Raw genomic sequence first — 27,337 nt, forward strand, 5'->3', positions numbered from 1 at the left:
CCCACATTTTGATTCATTGACAAATCAGACCTGACACTTTGAAACGTGTTACTTTGTAACTCTAAGTTTCATTTAGCTTTCGGTTTGTAACCATGGCCTACACCTCCGTTAAAAACAACCGTTAACATTAACTGTTTGAAATGTGACAATGTGAATATTAGTCTTTAATAGTTACTTTAACCCCAGTGACACCTCAAAATTTATGTATTATATTCTGAAATTATTTCCGAACACACACAACAATGTAAAAAGATTTAAAATAATTTTAAAAATATGTATTTAGATTTAGAATCTGAATTTTTTTTACATAAACGATGTAACTTATTTTAAAATTTTAAAATAAATACATATTTTAAAAATTATTTTAAATTTTTTTTACATCGTTGTGTGTGTTCAGAAATAATTTCAAAATATAATACATAAACTTTTAGGGGTCACGGGGGTAAAGTAGCTGTTAGAAACTACTATACATGCTGCCAACTCTTAAACAGTTAAAGTTAATAGTTGTTTTTAATGGTGTGTGAGCCAGGGTTACAAACCAAAAACTAAATGAAACTTAGGGTTACAAACTATCACGTTTCAAAGTGTTTTGAAATTTTCACGCTCATAATAACAGGATCATGATATTCCTATCAACTATCTAATTAAAATTAGCCATCCGTCTGTCAAATTATTTGGAAAAAAATTTGAAAATAAAATTTGGATAATACGCACCAAAATATATAATGATGGACATGAAAATGTGTATATAAAAAACAGCAAATGTTTAAAAAGAATTGATAATTTCATTAAACCTAAACAAAATTATATGACTGGTAAATCAGAATTCAGTTGGAAAAATGCTAAAAACTGGCTCCTAGTTATTATTTGGAATGGGTGAAACATATATTATAAGCTTATAACCCAAACATGCAAATTCTCTACTATGCAAAAAACACAAAATATAAGAATAAAAGATAAAATAACTCCCTTGTTTGTACAAAAGGAGTAAAATAGCAGGTAATATAGTTATACATCCACATGAACTGAAAGTCTTCTGAAATCCATAATTTGCAAAAGAAAGGAAATGCTGGGATAAGATGACTAGTGAAACGAAGACATGGATAAAGATGACTAGTCAAACAAATGCAGTTGGATATTTGCAGAAGCTTGTTGAAGACGCGACAATTCAGCATCTGATATATCATCAAAAGATTCAAGTTTGATGCACATCTTCTCAAGCACTGGGGATCGTCCAAGCACAAATATGAGGAATGCTATGTCGATTCTGCTGCACGAGTAATCCATATTTACTATTTTGAGGTGCTTGAAGGTGAAATCAGTAGGAAACTCTCTCTCCCAAAAATCCATACCAGCAGCATTCGGATTAAGACATTTAACGTCTCCAGCCTATTGTGATTAAAAGTGATAATAGATATTAAACACGAGCCCAAGCATATGATATTGAACAGGCAAATGTAAGCACCAATTAACAGCACATGTGACTTACTACTATATGAAGTTCTTGCAGATTAGGAGACTGCAAAAGCAACTGACGAACATACGAGACTTGCTTCATCTCTTCAAAATTTATTTCCCCAAGCGAAATAACCTTTAGACAGTTATGTGTTACTGGAACTCTCACAGGCACATTATCTTCCCATTGCTGAGCAAAAGGTACAATAGTCAGAGTGAGGGTACAAAAAGAGCAAAAATTTTATCAGTATTAAGGTTAGAGAAGATAAAAAATGATAACACCTTTTCCCTCTATATTGAATTTACAAAAATAATTGGAAATGCTTTTAGCACTTTACCAGTGAAGTGAAGTCTAATATTAAATGAACCAGAAGCGGAGTATGCTCAAGATATATGTATTTAAATATCCCTCTCACAGTAAGATGCTTCAGATTTGGGGAGCAGACGGTCAAAGCTAAAATGTCTTCATTATTAAATTTAAACTTCTCGAGCAGAGGGCAACCTGAAATAAGGTTTTCAATAACCTCAATAGTAACATTGCCGCCAAAAAGGTTTAGGTACTTCAAACAGGGAAATCCTTGAAATCCCAAAGGAGGCTCCACTTTAAACCGATAAAGCTTCAATCTGGTCAGTTTTTGACAAGAAAATATACAAGAAGGTGTGCGGAAAATCCAATAGTTTCTGGTCTGGAAATTCCAATAGTTTCTGGACTGCCACACCTCAAGAAGCAACTCCTTTATATCTTTCCTTGATAGGAAAAGCAGCCATGTATCCATCTCAGTAGAACTTATGGAGTATAAAGTAGATATTTTGAACTTATGAATTGGGCCGTCATGAAGTAAAAAATATCGTACGATAAATCTTAAAATTTTATTCCTAGAAACATTTCTGTAGCAAGAAAAACCCATATATTCTTCGTCAAGTACGAGCTGTGTCATGGTAGCCCATTGATACCTCCACTTTTTAGACAAGATGCTGGTTCTAACGGCATCTCTTGTTGGGACTTTTGCTAGGATGGTTTCAATAATGCTTTGAGGCAGATGACTGATATAATCTTTCCTTGAGAATTCACCCATTTAATATCCCTGGAAAAGCCTGGAAATTATAATTCTAATCATTCCCAAATTAAATCAATATAAAAAACTATGCAGTATGTTTGTATGACTACAACACCTTAAGGCCATGTTTGTTTGAAGGGATTATAATGCCCAGACAACAACATTATTTTCTCTAAATTTAGAGGATTATTATCCCATGTGATTTCATTGTAATCACCTTTTTTTGATTCATTTCTATGGATTATAATATCTTCTCTCACAATGTATTAGAATTCCTTGAGAATGCTCAGTTGAGACAAATATCCTTACTAATTCTTTTACGTTTGTCATGCCAATTAATCTAACCAGACGAAGGAAAAACTTTATGCCAAATAAATCAAATCCTGAAACACATTGAGTGAAGAAATCGATCGGGCTGGCCATACAGTGATTTCAATTTAAGTATTCCCAATTCGATAGATGAAAAAAATCTTCAATTTGTAAAGAATAGCCTGTAATCAAAAACCAATGAAAACCAAAGCAAATGTACCTATGAGAAGAGGGTCTGGGAAGGATAAGATGTACGCAGCCTTACCTCTAATTCCAAAAGCAGAGGCCATTTCCCTAATCCTATACTTGTTAGTTCTACTTCTATCCTATTATCTTGGAAGAATCTAATGATAAGATTGATAGACTTACAGATTGGTTGATATATCACTCACAGTTTGGTAAGTTTTTTTAAGTAATGCAAAATGGTTGCTGAACATCATGTCCGCCTTTCAATTAGGCATCTGCCGCCAATAATTATTCAACTCGACTATAAAATAAGGACTAGTCAAGCAGCATAAAAATAGGGATAAATTCTCTAATATGCGAATAAACTATAGGGATAAATTCTCTAATATGTGAATAAACTATGTACATTGTACACGCAAAGACCTTAATTTAAAATTGGGGAAATTATAAAAATGATTAATTAACTAGGTTGGTCTGTTGATGGGTCGGGTATTAATGTATGCTGAACGATTAATTTCTAAAAGATTTACAAAAATGTAATACGATGCAGTATTCTAACGGAGTTGATTAAACTATATCAAAGGCGGACATGGGATTTAGCTACCAAATTTGCGATGGGGAAATAAAAACCAAAATGCTCAGGAGAGTTTTTCCGAACACCGTTGTGCATTTTAACAAAAAGAAAACACGAAGTTATGACTTCTGAAACAGTTGACATGCAACAGCCACGCGAGCAAATCATTGTGTATCCACCACAAGTCTACCGAACGAAGCAATTACCTATTAAAGCAAAAGAGAAGTAAAAGAGTATACCAGAGATTGAAGGTAGTAATCTTCGTATGCGGAGCAATAATCTGAGAAACAGGAAAAGAAGGGAGGGGGCCGCCGCCATCCGAATGGGAGAGGATGATAAGTTTTAGTATATATAGGGCCCATCAGCAATAGAAGCCAACTACAATCATTGGATCAGAAAGAATAAAAGGCTCTGATCAGCCCACTAAATAAAAAACAGGGGAATAGAAAAAGGAAAAAAGAAAGAAAAGAAAATGGCATTAAGAAATGACAGTTCACCTTTACACACAGCACATGATCGCTAAATAACACATTACAAATATAAACCACAACTACGCCTCTGCAGACAACAACTTCATTCACCTATAAATCATTATTATTTTTTCTCTTCAACCAATAAGGACTTTCCGGTTCCACCCCAATACCACATTATTTTAACTTAATCTTCTTGCCAACTCAATCTAGACCTTTCTCTCACTTCTGCCAAATCAGGTGACCAATTTGTACTGATTCTTTTCACTGCTGCAATATATGTCTGGCCCATCAGCAATTGAAATAAATTGCAATAATTGGAACAAAAGAAACCCAAGGCTCTCGTTAGCCAACTTGTAATTTTAAAAAAAACAGTGGATTTAAGAAAAGTGATGATGAAGATTTTCTTGCCACTTTGAAAACTTTGAACAGAAAAGAAAGACAGCAATTCAAGTTGAAGAAGGTGAGAGCCGCAGGGAGCTTGTGGAACTTAGCAGTTGCCACTCGGTTTTCAAAGGTGGTTCAGACTCCAATTGATAGGGATAGTTGAGCATAGAGAAAAACAATAAGTTGTTTCAGACCAGGTGTTTAATGAAGTGCTTCACTAAAGACAATCATTTCTTCCTTAAATATTTTTACAAAATAAAAGCTTGTGCAATAAGAATATCAGATTACTCAAATATCAACATATACGGTATGCTACCCTATGATCCGGTGCATATTTATACATTATAGAGTAGGTTGGACCTGAGCATAATATAGGAAGGGACAAAATAAAAGTTGTAGTATATATATTGGCTTATACTCGAATAAAAATTATAAACTCGTCACAGTTGTGCATCATTGATAATCCAAAAAATTCACTTGACCATATGGATCAGTAAGTAGTGTTACGACTAGTGTTTTGTAGTACTATAACTGTCTGCAAGTGGTGATTTGTACCACTCTAATGGGCTAGTGTTTTGTAGTACTGCAAGTCTGTAACTGTCTGCAAGTGGTTATTTGTGACTAGTTTTCCTTTTTCAAGATAACATCGTTGTAATGGAGCACCACGCTATATGTCGGCTAACAGTCTACCAAAACAAAATAAGTCAGAAATCAAACAAAAAGAGAGAGATTAAGGAAATACCAGCTAAGAACAAAGGGGGAAGGACATGCATAAGATGCGTAGCCAGAGTATGTTGTCAATTTGTCGAGAAGCTCTTCGAAAACCACTTTGTTAATCATATTCTTTTGTCCACTGTACGCAGGTGCAACACACATGGCCTCAAGCATCGGAGAATGTCCAAGCACAAATATGAGAAAATCTATGACCTTCTCCGTAAACACGACCGCCATGTTACTACTTTAAGGTACTTGAATGTGAAACCAGTAGTCAGTAGGGCATTTTAACAACTTTGAGGACATGTAGCCAGGTGTTTAAGTGTGTTCATTCGAGTCCAAACCAATAAAAATGCAGAATAGTTGCATGTTAATTGTATAGTGTAATAGTGGAACGATATCAAATTTTCAGAAGTGACAATTTATAGAACAGTTGGTGGGCAAAAACATACCTATACTAATTGTGATATGTAGAACAGTTGGTAGGCAACAGTGATTGAGCCGGAGATTTGAGCGAATTTGGTCAGAATCGCCAAAATTATTCTGAAAATTTGGTTCAAAAGAAAGTATTGCAAGTCCTGCTTGACGATTTCTAACATTTTCTAAAACTCTGCAAAATCCTCGTGCACATTCAAGAAATTAAGAACTCAATTTCATAAACCCTAGTGTAAACCCAATCTTTTTATCCAAGCAAACTTTTGGAATTTTTTTATAAACTCATTTTTAGGAAAAAAGACATTTTCACGAAATATATTTTTCATAAATTTTTAGAGCTTTTTTATAAAAGAATAATTTCAAAAATCATTTTCTTTGAAATTATTTTTTACTTCTACATTTTACATTCTCCTCTTTGTTTATATGGTTAGAAATATAAAGAAAGTCACATTCTTGTTTATAAATGTTCTTAGTAAATAATTCTCTACATTTTACATTCTCATGTTTGTTTATATGGCTAGGAATATAAATAAAGCCACATTCTTCTTTATAAATGTTCTTGGTAAATAATTCAGTCCGCCTGGTTCAAACTAAATTTTTTTTCTAGAAAACAATCGAGACGATATCTATTTTAACGGAAAAAACTGAACCAACTAAACAGAAAACAACCGAGAAGATATCTATTATAACAGAAAAAAACTGAACCAACTAAACTGTAAAATAGAATCTAACTGAAATATAAGCAGTTTAGTTTGGTTTTTGGGTTTTGCACAACTCTAACTGTCTGAAAAGATTTACATAAGGACCTAATATAAATACATCCTGACGCCTGATGAATATCTTACTGAAGCCACAGTTCGCAGAAGTTTAGCGTTCAAGCCTAATAATTTCTTCAACAATTAGATCTTAGAACCAAAGTAGCCAAGGAAAGAAGTAAGAAAAGAAAAACATAGTTACAGGAATCACTTCACTGGGGGTCCAAAAATTTAATTTCAACATTTGGAAAAGCTTTTCCAAGACTCAGCACTTCATTCACTATACTCATTAGTCCGCGGCAATTATAAGGAGGTGAAACATTCATCATCTGAAGCACTGGAGAACGTCCAAGCACCAATTTGAGGAATTCTATTTCATGTTCTCTAGACACCTCCGTCATTTTTACTACTTTAAGGTGCTTAAATGTGAAATCAGAAGGGCATTGTTTCTCCCAAAAATTCAAACCAGCAGCTTTACGATGAACATTTTTTCTGGCCTCCTGTGTGATCAGAAGCGATGAAAAAATAACTAAAGACTGATAAAAAAATTATATAAGCACAAAAAACAACAGGGCATGTGACTTACTGAGATTTGAAGTTCTTCTATATTAGGGGACTTCAAAATCAAGTTAAGAGCATATAAAACTGCATTCATGTCTTCAAAATTTATTCCTCCAAGTTCGATAAACTTCACAGAGTCATACGTAAGTGGAACTTTTACAAGGATGTCATCTTCCCAAGTCTGAGCAACAGGATCAGCCGAAAGAGGGTGAGTGTGCATCATTTGTTAAGTGTTAACTTAAAGAGAAATTTAGAGACAGTTTAACACCATTTCATCATCTATCAAGTATTAATTATGCTTAAAGAACTACCTTGAAGAAGATTATGCTTAGAGAAACCAGAATTGGGATATACTCAAGATATACGTCTCTGAAGTTTCCATCCAAAATAAGATGCTTCATATTTGGGGCACGGACGGATAAAACTAGTTCATCCATATTTCGAAATTTAAATTCCTCAAGAAGAGGGCAAATTGAAATAAGGTTTTCAATAATCTCACGAGAAACTGTACAATGAATTAGGTTAAGGTACTTCAGACATGGAAAACCTTGAAATTTCAGAGGCGGCTTCACCACAAACTTGCAAAGCTTCAATCTTGTCAGTCCTTGACAAGAAAATAAATGAGAAGGCGTGGGAATGCTATTGATACAGATCCAATTACCGCCAAGAATTAACTCTTCAATATCATTCCTTGATATCACACGTAGCCATTGATCGATATCAGTAGACATTCTCAAGTATGAAGTAGTTACTTTAAACTTATGAATCAGGGGGTGGGGATCCTAGATGAAATACAAATGAGTTCTGAACTCAAGCTTCTCAGTGGCCCACTACTCATCGCAACTTCCACTGCCAAGTTATTAGTAACTTATAATGTTTGGAAAAGGGATAAATATCAAGTAGGTCACTCGTTTCGTCCAAATGTATCAATTGGGTCACTGATTCCCAAATTGACTCAAATGAGACACACATTAGAAAAATTTGTATCAAAAATATCACTCTCTATCGTTAGTCAAATTTTGAAAGTATTATATATCGAGTTTCGCACATTTTTTATGAATGGTACTACATCCAAATGAAAGATTCCGAGTTCTACTATTTTCACTAATATTTTTAGATTTTTAAAATTTTATCAACTATTTATTTTTAATTTTTTGATTGTTTTATTTGATTTAAATAAAAATAAATAGGAGATAAATTTTTAAAAATCTAAAAATATTATCTAAAATACTAGAATTCAGAATCTTTCATTTAGATGTAATACCATTCATAAAAAATGTGCGAAACTCAATATATAATACTTTCAAAATTTCGACTAACGATAGAGTAATATTTTTGATACAAATTTTTCTAATGAGTGTCTCATTTGAGTCATTTGGAAATCAGTGACTCAATTGATACATTTGGACGAAACAAGTGACCTACTTGATATTTATCCCGTTTGGAAAAACACCACACTGGCTCCCATTTGGTGGACAAAATGCTAGTTCTATAAGAATCCCATATTGGTTCTTCTATTAATTTGAAATCAACAATGCTTTGTGGCAGATACCTGAATTTATCCTTCCTTGAGCCCTTGCCCATCTTTTAATATCCCTGCAAAAAGCATACAAATTTTGAGTGTAATCGTTGCCATAATAAACCAATTTTCGAACAATAATGTTGTTTAAATTCACATATAGCATCTCTGTCCAAACCATAACTATCTATCTTCAAGACACTGTTTCAAAAAAAAATGAAAGAGACAAAATGTCAAACACTTGAAACGCAATATAAAGCTTCCGCTCAAGCATATAAGTTGTATTTTATTTTCGAAGAAGTGGTCACTAACTACTGAACAAACAATATAAGTTACCCAATTAATGGGAGAAAAACTTAAGGACATACCAGATACTACTAATGCTATAAAAATCTCTTTCTCCAAGTACGCCAAGCCAGAGAGATGGAGAGGAATAGATACGGAAGATTTGAAAAAAACTTGTCAAGCAACAAGGAATTTCCAGGATATTCTGATCATGTAGAACATTGTTTCAGTCGTTTCAAGTTGCGAATATCAAACTTTTGTACTCCGTAAAAGATTTCTTTTAATTTGTAATTTTACTCAAAGATGAACTATGAAAAAAAGCAGAATCATAAGAAAACCAAATTACCAAATTGCTATTTATTGAAAAGAGTATATTGCACTTTGTAATCCCACACTTTGACTCATTGACAAATCAGACCTCACACTTTGAAACGTGTTACTTTGTAACTCTAAGTTTCATTTAGCTTTCGGTTTGTAACCATGGCTCACACCTCCGTTAAAAACAACCGTTAACATTAACTGTTTGAAATGTGACAATGTATATATTAGTCTCTAATAGATACTTTACCCCCATGACACCTCAAAATTTGTGTATTATATTTTAAAATTATTTCCGAACACACACAACGATGTAAAAAGATTTGAAATAATTTTAAAAATATGTATTTAGATTTAGAATCTGAATTTTTTTTACATAAACGATGTAACTTTTTTTAAAATTTTAAAATAAATACATATTTAAAAAATTATTTTAAAATTTTTTTACATCGTTGTGTGTGTTCAGAAATAATTTCAAAATATAATACATAAACTTTTAGGGGTCACACGAGTTAAAGTGGTAGAAAGTAATATACATACTGCCAACTCTCAAACAGTTAAAGTTAATGGCCGTTTTTAACGGATGTGTGAGCCAGGGTTACAAATCGAAAACTAAATGAAACTTAGAGTTACAAAATATCACGTTTCAAAATGTGGGATCTGATTTGCTAATGAGCCAAAGTCTGGGGTTCCAAAATGCAATATACTCATCCGAAAACTGTTTCGAAATTTTCACGCTCATAATAACGGGATCATGATATTCCTATCAACTATCTAATTATAATTAGCCATCCGTCTGTCAAATTGTTTGGAAACAAATTTGAAAACAAAATTTGGATAGTACGCACCAAGATATATAATGATGGACATGAAAATGTGTACATAAAAACAGCAAATGTTTAAAAAGAATTGATAATTTCATTAAACCCAAACAAAATTATATGACTGGTAATCAGAATTCAGTTGGAAAAATGCTAAAAACTGGCTCCTAGTTATTATCTCGAATGGGTGAAACATATATTATAAGCTTAACCCAAACATGCAAATTCTCTGCTTTATGCAAAAAACACAAAATATAAGAATAAAAAATAAAATAACTCCCTTGTTTGTACAAAAGGAGTAAAATAGCAGGTAATATAGTTATACATCCACAAGAACTGAAAGTCTTCTGAAATCCATAATTTGCAAAAGAAAGGAAATGCTGCGATAAGATGACTAGTGAAACAAAGACATGGATAAAGATGACTAGTCAAACAAATGCAGTTGGATATTGGCAGAAGCTTGTTGAAGACGCGACAATTCAGCATCTGATATATCATCAAAAGATTCAAGTTTGATGCACATCTTCTCAAGCACTGGGGATCGTCCAAGCACAAATATGAGGAATGCTATGTCGATTCTGCTGCACGAGTAATCCATATTTACTATTTTGAGGTGCTTGAAGGTGAAATCAGTAGGAAATTCTCTCTCCCAAAAATCCATACCAGCAGCATTCTGATGATTAAGACATTTAAAGTCTCCAGCCTATTGTGATCAAAAGGGATAATAGATATTAAACACGAGCCCAAGCATATAATATTGAACAGGCAAATGTAAGCACCAATTAACAGCACATGTGACTTACTAGTATATGAAGTTCTTGCAGATTAGGAGACTGCAAAAGCAACTGACGAACATACGAGACTTGCTTCATCTCTTCAAAATTTATTTCCCTAAGCGAAATAACCTTTAGACAGTTATGTGTTACTGGAACTCTCACAGGCACACTATCTTCCCATTGCTGAGCAAAAGGTACAATAGTCAGAGTGAGGGTACAAAAAGAGCAAAAAATTTATCAATATTAAGGTTAGAGATTATAAAAATTGATAACACCTTTTCCCTCTATATTGAATTTACAAAAATAATTGGAAATACTTTTAGCAGTTTACCAGTGAAGTGAAGTCTAATATTAAATGAACCAGAGACGGAGTATGCTCAAGATATATGTATTTAAATATCCCTCTCACAGTAAGATGCTTCAGATTTGGGGAGCAGACGGTCAAAGCTAGATTGTCTCCATTACTAAATTTAAACTTCTCAAGCAGAGGGCAACCTGTTATAAGGTTTTCAATAACCTCAATAGTAACCTCGCCGCCAAAAAGGTTTAGGTACTTCAAACAGGGAAATCCTTGAAATCCCAAAGGAGGCTCCACTTTAAACCGATAAAGCTTCAATCTGGTCAGTTTTTGACAAGAAAATATACAAGAAGGTGTGCGGAAATTCCAAAAGTTTCTGGACTGAGAATTCCAATAGTTTCTGGACTGCCACACCTCAAGAAGCAACTCCTTTATATCTTTCCTTGATAGGAAAAGTAGCCATGTATCCATCTCAGTAGAACTTATGGAGTATAAAGTAGATATTTTGAACTTATGAATTGGGCCGTCATGAAGTAAAAAATATCGCACGATAAATCTTAAAATTTTATTCTTAGAAACATTTCTGTAGCCAGAAAAACCCATATATTCTTCGTCAAGTACGAGCTGTGTCATGGTAGCCCACTGATACCTCCACTTTTTAGACAAGATGCTGGTTCTAACGGCATCTCTTGTTGGGACTTTTGCTAGGATGGTTTCAATAATGCTTTGAGGCAGATGACTGATATAATCTTTCCTTGAGAATTCACCCATTTAATATCCCTGGAAAACCCTGGAAATTATAATTCTAATCATTCCCAAATTAAATCAATATAAAAAACTATGCAGTATGTTTGTATTACTACAACACCTTAAGGCCATGTTTGTTTGAAGGGATTATAATGCCCAGACAACAACATTATTTTCTCTAAATTTAGAGGATTATTATCCCATGTGATTGTATTGTAATCACCTTTTTTTGATTCATTTCTATGGATTATTATATCTTCTCTCACAATGTATTAGAATTCCTTAAGAATGCTCAGTTGAGACAAATATCCTTACTAATTCTTTTACGTTTGTCATGCCAATTAATCTAACCAGATGAAGGAAAAACTTTATGCCAAATAAATCAAATCCTGAAACACATTAAGTGAATAAATCGATCGGGCTGGCCATACAGTGATTTCAATTTAAGTATTCCCAATTCGATAGATGAAAAAAATCTTCAATTTGTAAAGAATAGCCTGTAATCAAAAACCAATGAAAACCAAAGCAAATGTACCTATGAGAAGAGGGTCCGGGAAGGATAAGATGTACGCAGCCTTACTTCAATTTGTAAAGAATAGCCTGTAATCAAAAACCAATGAAAACCAAAGCAAATGTACCTATGAGAAGAGGGTCTGGGAAGGATAAGATGTACGCAGCCTTACCTCTAATTCCAGAAGCAGAGGCCATTTCCGTAATCCTATACTTGTTAGTTCTACTTCTATCCTATTATCGTGGAAGAATCTAATGATAAGATTGATAGACTTACAGATTGGTTGAAATATCACTTACAGTTTGATAAGTTATTTTTAAGTAATGCAAAATGGTTGCTGAACATCATGTCCGCCTTTCAATTAGGCATCTGCCGTCAATAATTATTCAACTCGACTATAAACTAAGGACTACAGCATAAAAAAAGGGATAAATTCTCTAATATGGGAATAAACTATAGGGATAAATTCTCTAATATGTGAATAAACTATGTACATTGTACACGCACAGACCTTAATTTGAAATTGGGGAAATGATAAAAATGATAAATTAACTAGGTTGGTCATTTGATGGGTCGGGTATTAATGTATGCTGAACGATTAATTTCTAAAAGATTTACAAAAGTGTAATATGATGCAGTATATTAACGGAGTTGATTAAACTATATCAAAGGCGGACATGGGATTTAGCTACCAAATTTGCGACGGGGAAATAAAAACCAAAATGCTCAGGAGAGTTTTTCCGAACACCGTTGTGCATTTTAACAAAAAGAGAACACGAAGTTATGACTTCTGAAACAGTTGACAAGCAACAGCCACGCGAGCAAATCATTGTGTATCCACCACAAGTCTACCAAACGAAGCAATTACCTATTAAAGCAAAAGAGAAGTAAAAGAGTATACCAGAGACTGAAGGTAGTAATCTTCGTATGCGGTGCAATAATCTGAGAAACAGGAAAAGAAGGGAGGGGGCGGCCGCCATCCGAATGGGAGAGGATGATATGTTTTTGTATATATAGGGCCCATCAGCAATAGAAACCAACTACAATCATTGGATCAGAAAGAATAAAAGGCTCTGATCAGCCCACTAGATAAAAAACAGGGGAATGGAAAAAGGAAAAAAGAAAGAAAAGAAAATGGCATTAAGCAATAACTTCATTTCAAATATAAACACATTTCAAATACAAACCACAACTACGCCTCTGCAGACAACAACTTCATTCACCTATAAATCATTATTATTCTCTTCAACCAATAAGGACTCTCCGGTTCCACCCCAATACCACATTATTTTAACTTAATCTTCTTGCCAACTCAATCTAGACCTTTCTCTCTCTTCTGCCAAATCCGGTGACCAATTTGTAATTCTTGTCACTGCTGCAATATATGTCTGGCCCATCAGCAATTGAAATATATTGCAATAATTGGAACAAAAGAAACCCAAGGTTCGGTAGCCAACTTGAAATTTTAAAAAAAAAACAGTGGATTTAAGAAAAGTGATGATGAAGATTTTCTTGCCACTTTTAAAACTTTAAACAGAAAAGAAAGGCAGCAATTCAAGTTGAAGAAGGTGAGAGCCGCAGGGAGCTTGTGGAACTTAGCAATTGCCACTCGGTTTTCAAAGGTGGTTCAGACTCCAATTGATAGGGATAGTTGAGCATAGAGAAAAACAATAAGTTGTTTCAGACCAGGTGTTTAATGAAGTGCTTCACTAAAGACAATCATTTCTTCTATTTTTACAAAATGGAAGCTTGTGCAATCAGAATATCAGATTACTCAAATATCAACATATACGGTATGCTACCCTATGATCCGGTGCATATTTATACATTATAGAGTAGGTTGGACCTGAGCATAATATAGAAAGGGACAAAATAAAAGTTGTAGTATATATATTGGCTTATACTCGAATAAAAATTATAAATTCGTCACAGTTGTGCATCATTGATAATCCAAAAAATTCACTGGACTATATGGATCAGTAAGTAGTGTTAAGACTAGTGTTTTGTAGTACTATAACTGTCTGCAAGTGGTGATTTGTACCACTCTAATGGACTAGTGTTTTGTAGTACTGCAAGTCTGTAACTGTCTGCAAGTGGTTATTTGTGACTAGTTTCCCTTTTTCAAGATAACATCGTTGTAATGGAGCACCACGCTATATGTCGGCTAACAGTCTACCAAAACAACACAAGTCAGAAATCAAACAAAAAGAGAGAGATTAAGGAAATACCAGCTAAGAACAAAGGGGGAAGGACATGCATAAGATGCGTAGCCAGAGTATGTTGTCAATTTGTCGAGAAGCTCTTCGAAAACCACTTTGTTAATCATATTCTTTTGTCCACTGTAAGCAGGTGCAACACACATGGCCTCAAGCAACGGAGAATGTCCAAGCACAAATATGAGAAATTCTATGACCTTTTCCGTAAACACGACCGCCATGTTACTACTTTAAGGTACTTGAATGTGAAACCAGTAGTCAGTAGGGCATTTTAACAACTTTGAGGACATGTAGCCAGGTGTTTTAAGTGTGTTCATTCGAGTCCAAACCAATAAAAATGCAGAATAGTTGCATGTTAATTGTATAGTGGAACGATAACAAATTTTCTGAAGTGACAATTTATAGAACAGTTGGTGGGCAAAAACATACCTATACTAATTGTGATATGTAGAACAGTTGGTAGGCAACAGTGATTGAGCCGGAGATTTGAGCGAATTTTGTCAGAATCGCCAAAATTATTCTGAAAATTTGGTTCAAAAGAAAGTATTGCAAGTCCTGCTCGACGATTTCTAACATTTTCTGAAACTCTGCAAAATCCTCGTGCACATTCAAGAAAATCAAGAAGATTTCTTAGAACTCAATTTCATAAACCCTCGTGTACACCCATTTTTTTTTTATCCAAACAAAGTTTTGGAATTTTTTTATAAACTCATTTTTAGGAAAAAAAGACATTTTCACGAAATATATTTTTCATAAATTTTTTGAGATTTTTCCAATAAAAGAGTAATTTCAAAAAACATTTTCCTTGAAATTATTTTTACTCCCTACATTCTACATTCTCCTCTTTGTTTATATGGCTAGAAATATAAACAAAGCCACATTCTTGTTTATAAATGTTCTTAGTAAATAATTCGGTCTACTTGGTTCAAACTAAATATTTTTTCTAGAAAACAATTGAGACTTTATCTATTTTAACGGAAAAAACTGAACCAATTGAACAGAAAACAACTGAGATGGTTTCTATTTTAACGGAAAAAACTGAACCAGCTGAACTGTAAAATAGAATCAAACTAAAATATAAGCAGTTTCATTTGGTTTCTGCGTTTTGCACAACTCTACCTGTCTGAAAAGGTTTACATAAGGACCTGATATAAATACATCCTGAATCCTGGTAAATATCTTACTGAAGCCACAATTCGCAGAAGTTTAGCGTTCAAGCTTAAAAATTTCTTCAACAATTAGATCTAAGAACCAAAAAATAAAGTAGCCAAGGAAAAAAGTAAGAAAAGAAAGGCATAGTTACAGAAATCACTTCACTAGGGGTCCAAGAATTTAATTTCAACATTTGGAAAAGCTTTTCCAAGACTCAGCACTTTATTCACCATACTCATTCGTCCGCGACAACTATCAGGAGGTGAAACATTCATCATCTGAAGCACTGGAGAACGTCCAAGCACAAATTTGAGGAATTCTATTTCATGTTCTCTAGACACTTCCGTCATTTTTACTACTTTAAGGTGCTTAAATGTGAAATCAGAAGGGCATTGTTTCTCCCAAAAATCTAAGCCAGCAGCTTTACGATGAACATTTTTGCTGGCCTCCTGTGTGATCAGAAGCGATAAAAAAATAACTAAAGACTGATAAAAGAATTATATAAGCACAAAAAACAACAGGGCATGTGACTTACTGAGATTTGAAGTTCTTCTATATTAGGGGACTTCAAAATCAAGTTAAGAGCATATAAAACTGCATTCATGTCTTCAAAATTTATTCCTCCAAGTTCGATAAACTTCACAGAGTCATACGTAAGTGGAACTTTTACAAGGATACCATCTTCCCAAGTCTGAGCAACAGGATCAGCCGAAAGAGGGTGAGTGTGCATCATTTGTTAAGTGTTAACTTAAAGAGAAGTTTACAGACAGTTTAACACCATTTCATCATCTATCAAGTATTAATAAAGCTGAAAAGAACTACCTTGAAGAAGATTATGCTTAGAGAAACCAGAAGTGGGATATACTCAAGATATACGTCTCTGAAGTTTCCATCCACAATAAGATGCTTCATATTTGGGGCACGGACGGATAAAACTAGTTCATCCATATTTTGAAATTTAAATTCCTCAAGAAGAGGGCAACCTGAAATAAGGTTTTCAATAACCTCACGAGAAACTGTACAATGAATTAGGTTAAGGTACTTCAGACATGGAAAACCTTGAAATTTCAGAGGCGGCTTCACCACAAACTTGCAAAGCTTCAATCTTGTCAGTCCTTGACAAGAAAATAAATGAGAAGGCGTGGGGATGCTATTGATACAGATCCAATTACCGCCAAGACTTAACTCTTCAATATCTTTCCTTGATATCGCACGTAGCCATTGATCGATATCAGTAGACATTCTCAAGTATGAAGTAGTTACTTTAAACTTATGAATAGGGCCATCATGAAGTAAAAGAAATTGTGTGACAAAGTTTGCAAGTCTTATCTCTGCAGCTTTTTGATCATCTAGAGAACCATCTGGTATTTCGTCAAATACGAGTAGAGTCATGGCTGTCCATTGATACCTCCACTTGGGAGACAAGATGCTGGTTTTTACAGCATCCCTTATTGGGATCTTTGTTAGGATTTTTTCGATGATGTTTTGAGGCAGATCACTGATATTGTTATCCTTCCTTAAGCACTTCCCCATCTTATAAAACCCCTAGGAAAGCATACAAATCATTACTTAAATCATTCCAGTTGAATGTTACCTACATTACCATTGATTCAAAGAAAAAAAATGGTCAAACACAACACAAACATAAAAGATAGTGATGAATCAAAAGTCTATACTTTAGTCCAGCAAAACAAAACAGACATGTGTCCAGTTAAACTAAAAAGAGAGATGGTTAAGGAAATACTAACCAGACAGCAGAGGTAACTAAAAGAAACTTAGGAACATGACGTCATACCCTGGTGGGAGAGACTTGTCTTCAATCGTCCCAGATTCTTGATTTGATCCGGAGACTCACGAGAACAGATACTAGTAATTTGCAAGACCGCCTACTTATTTAGAAGAAAAAAAAACTTCGTAATTGATGCGAGACAATCTATCTAGATACATACATGGGATAAAAAGAAAACTTCTTGCTCATCCAAAAAGTTTGCAAGGGCGTTTTGCTTGCTGGTGTAATTAGGTTGTGCGCTTCGCTTATGGTGCAATGGTGCATATATACAAGACCAATCTGTCATATTTTCAATCTAACTTTGTTTATAATAAGTAAAAATTTAGATTTAAATTTTATTTGAAATTCATAACATTCAAATATCAATATAAAACTCATAATTTGAAATGATACCTCAAATTATTATATCATTTGAAATCCAGAATTTAAAATATATAATATATTTTCATTTGAAATTCAGAACATTTAAATACTAATATAAATATCAGAATTTGAAATGGCATCTCAAATCATGTCTTTTGAAATCTAAAATTTAAAATAAAATTCATGTTTATATACCATATCTCATATTATTTAAATTATTAATTTTTGAATATAAGGATTTTCTAGTGTAAACAACTTATCTTTAGTTAAGAGACGAATTTTAATTAACTTTTATCTTATTAATAATAATGAACCTGTATGTACAAAATTTTCATCAATCAAAATGTTTTAAATAACTAAAAAGTTGAACACACACAAGAATGATCTCAGATACAACTTCATAAATATGTTACTTTTAACTAAAAAAACATATATAAATAATTAATATAAATTATTTTTTAGATTCATTTGTTTTCAGTTATATATTTAATTAATTAAAATATTAAAACTAATTTTTGTTGAGCTAATAAGAATATAATAATTCGATATATGTTCGTCCATTGCAATCTCGTACTATATTTTGATCAAAAATTTAAAATTTGCAATACACGTCATCAATCTCAAAACGAACTTTTAATTGAAAATTAAAAAACGAAATACGCATAAAAAATCCCAAGACATGAACTTTTGATGTCCAAGAAAGGAGGTGAGCATAAAAACATGGTGTATCAAATTAAGATCAGAGTCATGCTAAAATACCACTTGTGAACAAGCGCCTGGAAAAGCCAAGCTGATTCTTCTGGCTTCAAGGCTTCAACAATTAAGATGAGACAACTGACAAACACATTTTAAAAACTAATCACAGGTTACCCAAAGACAACAAGACATAGAGATATGCATATACGAATATGCAGCACTTCACCAGGGATCCAAAAAATTTATTTCAACACTGGGAGAAACTCGTCCAACACGCAGCACCTCATTCACCATATTCATCTGTCCATCTTTATAATACATAGACGGAGGTGAAACACTCACAACCTCAAGAACCGGAGAACGTTCGAGCACAAATTTGAGAAACTCTATGTTATGTTTGTTCATCACGTTCGACATTTTCATAACTTTAAGGTGCTTGAATGTGAAGTCAGAAGGGCAACATTTCTCCCAAAAATCCAAGCCAGCAGCTTTATAATGACCACAACTGAGATCCTCCTAGGTGATCAGAAGGGAGACAAGATAAATAAAGCTAAGAAACAATAGCAAAGACCGAGCAAAAAATGATGATCAGATAGATAGTCACACAAAATAGCAGGACATATGACTTACTGAGACTCGAAGTTCCTGAAGATTAGGGGAGTGCAAAAGTAAGTGAAGAACATACAACACTGCGTTCATCTCTTCAAAATTAATGCCTTCAAGTTCAATGATCTTTATAGAATCGTAAGTAACTGGAACTTTCACAAGGAGATTATCTTTCCAAACCTGAGCACAGGACAGCAGAAAGAGAGTAAGTGTACAAAAAGAGTGCATCATCTAAATACCCAGAGTAAAGATTAGAGAAGATAAAAACAACACCACCTTTTCAAAGATTATGCATAAATAAACCAGAACTGGAGTATGCTCAAGATATAAGTCTCTCAAGTATCCAGCGGCAAACAGATGCTTCAGATTTGGGGCACGGACTGTCAAAGCTAGTTTGTCCGCAGTTATCAATTTAAACTTCTCAAGAAGAGGGCAACTTGAAAGAAGGTTTTCAATAAACTCAAGAGCAGCTGTGCAATGTACCAGGTTAAGGTACTTTAAACAAGGAAAGCCTTGAAATTTTAAAGGAGGCTTCACCACAAACTTGCAAAGCTTCAATCTTGTCAGTCCTTGACAAGAAAATAAATGAGAAGGCGTTGGGATGCTATTGATACAGTTCCAATTTTCGCCAAGAATTAACTCTTCTATATCTTTCCTTGATATGACACGTAGCCATTGATCGATATCAGTAGACATTCTCAAGTATGAAGTAGTTACTTTAAACTTATGAATAGGGCCATCATGAAGTAAAAGAAATTGTGTGACAAAGTTTGCAAGTCTTATCTCGGCAGCTTTTTGATCATCTAGAGAACCATCTGGTATTTCGTCAAATACGAGGAGAGTCATGGCTGTCCATTGATACCTCCACTTGGTAGACAGGATGCTGGTTTTTACAGCATCCCTTATTCGGATCTTTGTTAGGATTTTTTCAATAATGTTTGGAGGCAGATCACTGATATTGTTATCCTTCCTTGAGCACTTACCCATCTTAAACCCTAGAAAAGCATACAAATCATTCCAATTATCATTAACCAATTGAAATTATGGCATAGTTGCATGTTACCTGTAAGTTATGAAAGATTCAAAGAACAAAAGCATCAAACAGTTGACAAACAATTATAAAAGATAGATGTATTAAACAGTCTATATACTTCATCAGTCCAGCAGAACAAAACGATTACATGTATCCAGAATCCAGTCAAACTGAAAAGAGAGATGCGTAAGGAAATACAAACCAGAAATCAGAGGTAACTATAAGAAAATTTGAGAGTGTGAGAACTGTCCCAGTAAAAACGGGGTCTTCCTTGATCTGAAAAAGATCTCGGTTTTGAACCTCACCAATTCCCTGAGTTCAACCGAGTTGAAGAGACTGTAAGAAGATTTTCCTTTATTTGTTAGTATGAAACTAGTCCAGGTCTTCTAATATGTTTTTTCACCAAAAATTCGATATCCTAATAATAAATACTTAACCTTTGTCTCCGGGATGCGTTATGTTATGCATATAAACCGTCAAGCTTCTGCAAGTTTTGCCAAAGTTTTTGCCGCATCACCTACCAACAATTGGCGTTTTGCTTGCTGCTATAATTATGTTTTGCGTTTTATTTAGTCGTGTATTTTTACAAGGTTATATCGCATTATCGCTCGGTACCTTTTTTTGAGAGCACTGTTAAAATTGCTCCAACGATTTGTAAAACTGGTAAGAAAATATAACATGTACCTTGACACTTTTTTTTTAACAGTCATGCTGCTTTAAACAGTTTGTTCACAGTTGTATCCACCTCGGCTATTTATCAAAAAAATGACCTTTTCAAACATTCATCGTGTGTGCAACAACTTCTAAACATTATTGTGGGAGTTCTGGGTTAAATCATTTTTGCCAAATTACGTAGTCGAATAACAAACTAACAACTACTTATTTAACTTTTTGAAATTATTATTATTATTATTTTGAATAAAAATATTATATCAATAAATTTATTCATAAAAAAAAATATTGCATTTTCAAAAAAAAAATATTTGCAAATAATATTTCTAATTATGTGCTCAGCATCTTAAAATGTGTGCTAAAATAAATATAGTTCAAACCAGCTGCGTAGGGATGCTAAAATGCTGTCTAATACTCTATCCATCCGTTTTACGGCTGGTTTGACTATATTTATTTTGACTTGAACGAGTACTGTGATTGATCATGCATACACGAAACAGGATTAGAGATGAAGAATACTTCTTTGTTGTGGATGAGAAAACTGACATGGTAATATAGCGACAGATCCCAAACAAAGTTTTTTTCTTTTCTACCATCCACATTTTGCAAAAACTGATTGTTTTCATGTCCGCAATAAGTTCAGCGACTGACAAACTATAGCAGCAAAGAACAAAGGAAGAAGGAGAATTCATGAGATTATTACAGATAAGGTGCCTCGTCCAAGTATGTTAACTTTATGAGGAGCTCGACGAAAACGCAGCACTTCGTTCACCATTTTCATGGCTTCGCCATCTTCATAATTAGGTGAAATGCTAATCATTTTAAGTACCGGAGATCGACCAAGCACAAATCTGACAAATTCCAATGCATTTTTGGTGAAAATGTTTGACAGCTTTACTGTTTTAAGATGTTTGAATGTGAAATCAGCAGGACATTTCCTCTCCCAAATGTCAATATCTGCATTTTTGTAATGACCAGGATTGGCTACACCAGAATACTGTGTAAATAAAAGGGAGACATGATAAGTGATCACAGGCTGATAGAACAATGATAAACAAAGACCAAAGTATATAACACAAAATGTGACTTACATATAAATAATGTTCTTCAAGATCAGGAGACTGCAAAATCAAGTGATACAGCACATCATTTATCCCTCGTCATCATTATTGTAATATAATGTTTACAAAATTTAAGAGTACTTATTATCCCTACATTAATTAAAAAGAATAATACAAACTTACTTCAATCTTATGAAGTAAGACATGTATCAATCAAAAACATATAATATACCATAACAAGACATGTGACTTACTGAGATTTGAAGTTCTTGTAGATTAGGGGACAGCAAAAGCAGTTGAAGAACATACAACACTTTAGCCAAGTCTTTAAAATCCAGTTTTCTAATTTCAATGGACTTTAGATAATCATATGTAACTGGAACCTTCCTAAGGATATCACCTCTCCAAACCTGAGCAAAAGGTACTTCAGAAAACAAGAGTACAAACAGAGTGCATGAATTGTAAATTCAAATAGAAAGATAGAAAAATGGAAAACAATAACACCTTTTCCTCATCTATTAAGTTTAAAAAACAGGTACAATAAGTTATCACTTTACCCATGGATAGAAGTGTATGCTGATAGCAGTCACAAGGGGCATATGCTCAAGATATAAGTCTTCAAAATTTCCACCCACAGTAAGATGCTTCAAATTTGGGGCACGGATAGTCAAAGCTAGCTTATCCATAATATTACTAAATTTAAACTTTTCAAGAAGAGGGCAACCTGAAATAAAGTTTTCAATATCCTCACGACTAATCGTAACACCATCTAGCTCAAGGTAATTTAAACATGGAAATCCCTGAAATCCAAAAGGAGGCTCGACTGTGAATCCAGAAAGCGTCAATCTGGTCAGTTTTCGGAAAGTAAATATACTCTGTGGCATAGAAAACCTTGGGTAATTCCACTTCCGTCCCTTTCCGTATACATCAAGAACTACCTCTTTTATATCTGCCCTTGATATGAGACGTAGCCATTGATCAATGTTGGTAGACTTTCTCAAGTACGATGTAGTAAGTTCGAACTTTTGAATAAGTTTGAACTTTTGAATAGGGCCTTTATGAAGCATAAGAAATCTCATCATAAAGTCTACGGATTCTTTCTCGGCAACTTTTTTGTCATCGCAAAGACAAAAACATTTTTCATCAAATACAAGTTCTGTCATGGTTGTCCATTGATACCTCCACTTGCTAGACAAAATGCTGGTTCTTACAGCATCCTTTATCGGCAATTTTGTTAGAATCAAATCAATAATGCTTTGAGGCAGATAACTGATAATATCCATACTTGTGAATTAAGCCAATTTACTCATTTCGGGTCCTCAAGAAGCCTGAAATTATGAGTCAGAAATCATTTCCAAAATCAACCAATTTTAGAACTAATGCAGTAAATATGTAACATCCACCATCCCTTGCATGTTTCCGAAAAAGTATGCCCCAGGAAAGCAGTAACTTGATGAGGTGAAATGAGGAGTATAGTCCAGAAGTTAATAAAGATTATCGCTCAGCAATTAAATAATCAGATAAATCAAAAACTGTAGAACAATCTGAATTAGGGGTGGCAAAATCCGGTATGACCCCAAGCACTCGTAACCGACTCGGAAAAGTACGAATTGGGGTTGGGATTTCCGGCTTTCGGGTTAGGTCATATATATTACACTATATAGATATAGTTTTTATATTTTGATCCAAAATCCCAGCCCACAATTGCAAGGCCCAGTACACAATCAAACCCTAGTAATCCACTAATTTTGGTTTCTTATCAGATTCAAAACATAATCTAGGTTTTCACAACTGCCTCTTTCCTCTCGATTCCCTCTCAACAAAACAATACTCATTTATATCTCAAATTAAATCAAATCTTCAAAGTTATAAATATGGTAATCTCTCTTCCCTAACATCTCAATTAGAAATATCTTTAATGTTATCTCAATTACAAATATGAATGTATGTATGTTTATGTGTATATGCAGATAATGGAAACTGGAAATTGAAAGTGAAAATCAAACTGCGAACGTTGCTGACCATCCTGAGCCTGACCTTCTTGTTGAAGGAACCAAACACTGATGATGATGTTGTAGAAGTAGAAATGTCTAACGCATCAGCAATCTCAAAGAGGCGACTTAGTGCTGATGTTTGGAAAGAATTTAATTTGCCGCCTCCAGGGCCGGATAAGAAGCAGCGATGCTCCTGTAAAAGGTGTGATACCACGTACGCTTGTCATGTATAAACAATAACAATCTTTCAAATGCATGTTAGTTAAATTAAGTCTCTTAATCAAATCTATCATTTGATTCAAATTACAGGAGCTCGATGAGTACGAGAATGATGAATTTGTTATAAGCGCCGAAAAAACACATATGGAGTTATACTTAGAGCAGCCGAAAGTTGATAGGAATACAAATCTAAATGTTCTGGATTTTTGGAAAAGAAATCGATTTCGATATCCAGAGCTAGATGCCATGGCTTGTGATATATTAAGCATTCTAATTACCACTGTAGCCTCAGAATCTGTTTTTAGTGCTGGTGGACGAGTGCTTAATAAGTATCGCACATCATTTCTACCAGAAAATGCAGACACGCTAATTTATGCAAGAGATTTGTTGTATCATGTATGGGGAAAAGGTATACCGAATATTATGCATTTTCAAATCTTCATTTTAATTGATCACTAATTTGATTTTCTATATCAATTTATTTGGTAACTCCTGAGTTAAAAATAGGAAAATTATGTGAAGATATTTTGAATTTGGACCTTAACAAGGATAAGAGTGGAAGGTAATTTACATGTGATTTTAAATATGTTTTGTGCAAAGACTATTAATTTTATTTTTATTGCTTTATTCTATATTCTGGGTCGTGTTAGACATGACCTATTTGAGTTCGTGTCAAACAGGTCAATTTCTGGTAATTCAAGTACCTACTAAGTCGGGTTGATGTCACAATTTATAAACCCGTTTCGGGTCGAGGGTTTAACTAGGTATATTCAACCCGACACGGACTCGACATGTTACCCGAAATTGCCACCCCTAATATGAATCTTACTAAACAAGTTACTATTTAAACTTAGGTTCCGCATAGTATTTGGATAGTATTTGGAGGTTCAATGACAATCCCAAACAAAAGAAATTACAGTTCCATTAAGTTGGAAATAATGAAATTAGGTGAGAATGGAAAGAAATCCATACTATCTTCTGACAAAATATTTAATATATTGCTTTCACTCTCAATTAAATTCGTCATTTATACTTCTACAATGTTAATTAAGTCATTGTTTCGCTCTTTCCTCTTGAATCTGTCATTTTGCCTTTCACTTTGTCCGTGAATTCCCACAAGTTATCTATGGCCAATTGGCCATAACATGATTACACTATACCTTAGTTTCCCTATTAAAAATATAAAATCATTCAGTTTCGATACGAGTAATTCCAGTTAAATGATAAAAACTTCATTATCGGTGAAATTTCACAACATATAGGTCTCAAATCTACCTAAATCAGTATCTAACCCTACACAAACATTAGCATAATTTACTGATTTGATCAATCACATTATAACAAAAAAAGTACATTCAATTTATAATACTCTAACATTTATTACTAGATAATAGAAATTCTACAATAATACTTCGACATCGATCTTCACTTCCGTATTGTAAAACCCTATGTATTGTAAAATCCTATTCATCGATGGTAAAAAAATCCAAAAAACAGTCACGGAATATAATTAAAAATCCCTAATAGGACCCCTCAACCTTCTTTGACTATTATTTGCAGATTGTGAAAAGATCTGCAAAACATAGCCAAACTACAACAGTACTACAGGGGGAGAGGGAGAGAGGGGGCGAGAGAGAGAGAGATGAGAGAGGAAAACATACCTAGACTCGAAGTGAAAAAGGGGAGCGGGGGGCGAGAAAACATACCTGGTAATGAATCTTCGCATGCGGTGGAAGAGCCTCGGAGAAAGGGTTGATAATCCCTACTGTTTTGACAGACGAGATAAAACCCTACCGTTAAAAACTTAAAAAGAAGCGATACGCCAATATTAAATAGGGGCCGTTAGGCTGAAAAAAATGATTTATTGTTTCAAGAAAAGAAGTAAATCATCAATATACTTATATAAAGGAGAAGCGAGGGGCGTGTAGGTGGCGTCTCTCCCATCGCTCCGTTCTATTTTTCTAATTTTTTGGAATTTTTGGATGTAGGTGGCGCCTCTCCCATCGCTCCGTTCTATTTTTCTAATTTTTTGGAATTTTTGGATGAAAAATATCAAAAATTAGAACTACCATTTTTAGTTTCGGATATATTAAAATCAAGTTTCAAAATCTAATTTTGTTTTGGATTATTTATGGAATATAGTAGCTTGAAAGTTTTAATCTGATTTTGTTTCAGATTATTTAATTATGGGAAAGACAGATTATTTGTGGAATATAGTAGCTTGAAAATTTTAATCTGATTTTGTTCAGATTATTTAATTATGGGAAAGACAGATTAGAAATACCTTTCTCTTGCTCGATTTCTAACTCGGAGGTGTCGTTTTTCTGCAACGATAAGTGAAGGCTGTTTATACAGTAAAGGTTGTTGCAAGCAAATGTAGTTATAGATCGTTATATTGGAGTCGACAAATCCAAACACGAGAAAAGAATATAGTCTTGACATGATATTGATAGTTGATGTCAATAAATTAACTATTAGTATGTATGTTTGTTGGTTATTCTTTTATAATATTTGTTTTGTTCATCGGACATGTTTGTTGTTGTTAATTTTTATATTATTTATTTTGTATAATTATTCATGCATTATCTGTTTGCTCCGTTCAAGCAACTTTTAAAAGGTAGTTATATTTAAGTTAGATGTTTTTGTGCACAATCAATCCAAAAAAATTGGGGGAAGGTGACAATGTAAGAACATGATTACTTTTACAAAAAAAACAAATAAAATTATAGTCCAATTTTGCAATTTTATATATTAGTATTGGTATTATATCAAGATTTTTATGATATAAATTTATTTTATCCTACAAATATTAACTTTGAAACATTAATATATTTTTTTATAGACAGTCATAAATTATTTTATTCTAAAAATATTTATATTAAATCATTAATATAATTTTTATAGGCCGCCGCAACTAGTTAGAAATAAGAAGTTGACTTAGATTTATAAGTTATTGTTTGGATACCGTGACTTATAAATTTTTTAAGTGTTTGGATAACTTAACTTATAAGTTTGTATAGTTTTGTAGATTTGTAATATAATTATTTTATATTTATGAAATAAATTGAGAAAAGTTGATGAAAATATTAATAATTGTGTTTAAAATTTTATATAAATATTAATATATAAAATTAGTATATTTAAGTATTTCATAAAATTGAAGACAAGTTTTATTAAAAAAAAATCCTTATATTCGATCACCTCATATTTGGATGGAGTTAACATGAAGCAGACAGCAGGAGCATAAAATAAACAAATAAAGAGTAGGAAACGGCAAATAAACTTAAACTGGTCCTGAAAAAAGTTAGATTCTGTGGCTTTTTTCTTCCGGGTTTCTTTTACTCTTTAAGTGCTTCC

General features: G+C 33.5%; 6 protein-coding genes across 21 annotated transcripts; all 6 read right to left on the bottom strand.

Moving 5' to 3' along the window:
* Positions 1-942: 942 nt before the first annotated feature.
* LOC108209653 (F-box/FBD/LRR-repeat protein At1g13570) lies at positions 943-5,849 on the bottom strand. 4 transcript variants are annotated; one of them, XM_017380677.2, is made up of 6 exons: positions 5,606-5,849; positions 5,182-5,407; positions 3,822-3,960; positions 1,794-2,550; positions 1,490-1,645; positions 943-1,389 (listed from the first exon to the last, which is right to left on the bottom strand). In XM_017380677.2, exons 4-6 carry the CDS (start codon positions 2,529-2,531, stop codon positions 1,114-1,116), a joined length of 1,170 nt encoding a protein of 389 aa, XP_017236166.2. In that variant the 5' UTR covers positions 2,532-2,550; positions 3,822-3,960; positions 5,182-5,407; positions 5,606-5,849; the 3' UTR covers positions 943-1,113. The 4 variants fall into 4 exon arrangements, with proteins under 4 accessions (XP_017236166.2, XP_017236167.2, XP_017236164.2 ...); XM_017380678.2 differs by having other exon boundaries at positions 1,794-2,540; positions 5,182-5,849; XM_017380675.2 differs by having other exon boundaries at positions 5,182-5,849.
* Positions 5,850-6,522: 673 nt separating this feature from the next.
* LOC108209654 (F-box/FBD/LRR-repeat protein At1g13570-like) lies at positions 6,523-9,034 on the bottom strand. Of its 2 annotated transcripts, XM_017380683.2 has the most exons (5): positions 8,792-9,034; positions 8,457-8,500; positions 7,216-7,594; positions 6,930-7,085; positions 6,523-6,843 (listed from the first exon to the last, which is right to left on the bottom strand). In XM_017380683.2, the coding sequence occupies exons 2-5, from the start codon at positions 8,486-8,488 to the stop codon at positions 6,556-6,558; spliced, it is 855 nt and encodes a 284-aa protein (XP_017236172.1). In that variant the 5' UTR covers positions 8,489-8,500; positions 8,792-9,034; the 3' UTR covers positions 6,523-6,555. The 2 variants fall into 2 exon arrangements, with proteins under 2 accessions (XP_017236172.1, XP_017236171.1); XM_017380682.2 differs by lacking the exons at positions 8,457-8,500; positions 8,792-9,034 and having other exon boundaries at positions 7,216-8,122.
* Positions 9,035-10,100: 1,066 nt separating this feature from the next.
* On the bottom strand, positions 10,101-15,263 carry LOC108206409 (F-box/FBD/LRR-repeat protein At1g13570-like). 6 transcript variants are annotated; one of them, XM_017376705.2, is made up of 6 exons: positions 14,408-15,263; positions 13,081-13,219; positions 12,204-12,268; positions 10,955-11,701; positions 10,651-10,806; positions 10,101-10,550 (listed from the first exon to the last, which is right to left on the bottom strand). In XM_017376705.2, the coding sequence occupies exons 4-6, from the start codon at positions 11,690-11,692 to the stop codon at positions 10,272-10,274; spliced, it is 1,173 nt and encodes a 390-aa protein (XP_017232194.2). In that variant the 5' UTR covers positions 11,693-11,701; positions 12,204-12,268; positions 13,081-13,219; positions 14,408-15,263; the 3' UTR covers positions 10,101-10,271. The 6 variants fall into 6 exon arrangements, with proteins under 6 accessions (XP_017232194.2, XP_017232192.2, XP_017232191.2 ...); XM_017376703.2 differs by having other exon boundaries at positions 10,955-11,711; positions 12,204-13,219; positions 14,408-14,633; positions 14,825-15,262; XM_017376702.2 differs by having other exon boundaries at positions 10,955-11,711; positions 14,408-15,262.
* Positions 15,264-15,448: 185 nt separating this feature from the next.
* Positions 15,449-17,583, bottom strand: LOC108208134 (F-box/FBD/LRR-repeat protein At1g13570). 5 transcript variants are annotated; one of them, XM_064088345.1, is made up of 5 exons: positions 17,224-17,277; positions 16,606-17,092; positions 16,370-16,530; positions 16,083-16,238; positions 15,449-15,996 (listed from the first exon to the last, which is right to left on the bottom strand). In XM_064088345.1, the coding sequence occupies exons 1-5, from the start codon at positions 17,248-17,250 to the stop codon at positions 15,712-15,714; spliced, it is 1,116 nt and encodes a 371-aa protein (XP_063944415.1). In that variant the 5' UTR covers positions 17,251-17,277; the 3' UTR covers positions 15,449-15,711. The 5 variants fall into 5 exon arrangements, with proteins under 5 accessions (XP_063944415.1, XP_063944414.1, XP_017234113.2 ...); XM_064088344.1 differs by lacking the exon at positions 17,224-17,277 and adding an exon at positions 17,358-17,583 and having other exon boundaries at positions 16,370-17,092; XM_017378624.2 differs by lacking the exon at positions 17,224-17,277 and adding an exon at positions 17,296-17,583 and having other exon boundaries at positions 16,370-17,092.
* A 732-nt stretch (positions 17,584-18,315) lies between these two features.
* LOC108208151 (F-box/FBD/LRR-repeat protein At1g13570-like) lies at positions 18,316-20,458 on the bottom strand. The gene is made up of 4 exons (XM_017378647.2): positions 20,237-20,458; positions 19,278-19,996; positions 19,026-19,181; positions 18,316-18,911 (listed from the first exon to the last, which is right to left on the bottom strand). The coding sequence occupies exons 2-4, from the start codon at positions 19,986-19,988 to the stop codon at positions 18,618-18,620; spliced, it is 1,161 nt and encodes a 386-aa protein (XP_017234136.2). The 5' UTR covers positions 19,989-19,996; positions 20,237-20,458; the 3' UTR covers positions 18,316-18,617.
* An 811-nt stretch (positions 20,459-21,269) lies between these two features.
* Positions 21,270-25,850, bottom strand: LOC108205847 (F-box/FBD/LRR-repeat protein At1g13570-like). Of its 3 annotated transcripts, none has more exons than XM_017375938.2 (6): positions 25,687-25,850; positions 23,805-23,954; positions 22,325-23,095; positions 22,022-22,177; positions 21,798-21,827; positions 21,270-21,703 (listed from the first exon to the last, which is right to left on the bottom strand). In XM_017375938.2, the coding sequence occupies exons 3-6, from the start codon at positions 23,048-23,050 to the stop codon at positions 21,395-21,397; spliced, it is 1,221 nt and encodes a 406-aa protein (XP_017231427.1). In that variant the 5' UTR covers positions 23,051-23,095; positions 23,805-23,954; positions 25,687-25,850; the 3' UTR covers positions 21,270-21,394. The 3 variants fall into 3 exon arrangements, with proteins under 3 accessions (XP_017231427.1, XP_017231428.1, XP_017231429.1); XM_017375939.2 differs by having other exon boundaries at positions 23,790-23,954; positions 25,687-25,812; XM_017375940.2 differs by lacking the exon at positions 23,805-23,954 and having other exon boundaries at positions 25,687-25,812.
* Between the last annotated feature and the right edge of the window lie 1,487 nt (positions 25,851-27,337).

This window comes from Daucus carota, chromosome 2 (assembly GCF_001625215.2).
Source record: "Daucus carota subsp. sativus chromosome 2, DH1 v3.0, whole genome shotgun sequence".
NCBI lineage: Eukaryota > Viridiplantae > Streptophyta > Magnoliopsida > Apiales > Apiaceae > Daucus > Daucus carota.

Coding starts and splice junctions, on each gene's coding strand:
- LOC108209653 (XM_017380677.2), bottom strand. CDS start 2,531: ATGGGTGAATTCTCAAGGAAAGATTATATCAGTCATCTGCCTCAAAGC. Junction 1,646..1,793: donor TATTAGACTTCACTTCACTG/GTAAAGTGCTAA, acceptor CCTTTTGCTCAG/CAATGGGAAGATAATGTGCC. Junction 1,390..1,489: donor TGCAAGAACTTCATATAGTA/GTAAGTCACATG, acceptor TAATCACAATAG/GCTGGAGACGTTAAATGTCT.
- LOC108209654 (XM_017380682.2), bottom strand. CDS start 7,635: ATGTCTACTGATATCGATCAATGGCTACGTGTGATATCAAGGAATGAT. Junction 7,086..7,215: donor TAAGCATAATCTTCTTCAAG/GTAGTTCTTTAA, acceptor CCTGTTGCTCAG/ACTTGGGAAGATGACATCCT. Junction 6,844..6,929: donor TAGAAGAACTTCAAATCTCA/GTAAGTCACATG, acceptor CTGATCACACAG/GAGGCCAGAAAAAATGTTCA.
- LOC108206409 (XM_064088341.1), bottom strand. CDS start 11,692: ATGGGTGAATTCTCAAGGAAAGATTATATCAGTCATCTGCCTCAAAGC. Junction 10,807..10,954: donor TATTAGACTTCACTTCACTG/GTAAACTGCTAA, acceptor CCTTTTGCTCAG/CAATGGGAAGATAGTGTGCC. Junction 10,551..10,650: donor TGCAAGAACTTCATATACTA/GTAAGTCACATG, acceptor TGATCACAATAG/GCTGGAGACTTTAAATGTCT.
- LOC108208134 (XM_064088343.1), bottom strand. CDS start 17,250: ATGTCTGTTTTGTTTTGCTGGACTAAA. Junction 17,093..17,223: donor TTTTGTTTTGCTGGACTAAA/GTATAGACTTTT, acceptor ATGCTTTCCTAG/GGGTTTTATAAGATGGGGAA. Junction 15,997..16,082: donor TAGAAGAACTTCAAATCTCA/GTAAGTCACATG, acceptor CTGATCACACAG/GAGGCCAGCAAAAATGTTCA.
- LOC108208151 (XM_017378647.2), bottom strand. CDS start 19,988: ATGGGTAAGTGCTCAAGGAAGGATAACAATATCAGTGATCTGCCTCCA. Junction 19,182..19,277: donor TATGCATAATCTTTGAAAAG/GTGGTGTTGTTT, acceptor TCCTGTGCTCAG/GTTTGGAAAGATAATCTCCT. Junction 18,912..19,025: donor TTCAGGAACTTCGAGTCTCA/GTAAGTCATATG, acceptor CTGATCACCTAG/GAGGATCTCAGTTGTGGTCA.
- LOC108205847 (XM_017375938.2), bottom strand. CDS start 23,050: ATGGATATTATCAGTTATCTGCCTCAAAGCATTATTGATTTGATTCTA. Junction 21,828..22,021: donor TACAAGAACTTCAAATCTCA/GTAAGTCACATG, acceptor TTGATTTTGCAG/TCTCCTGATCTTGAAGAACA. Junction 21,704..21,797: donor TTGAAGAACATTATTTATAT/GTAAGTCACATT, acceptor TTATTTACACAG/TATTCTGGTGTAGCCAATCC.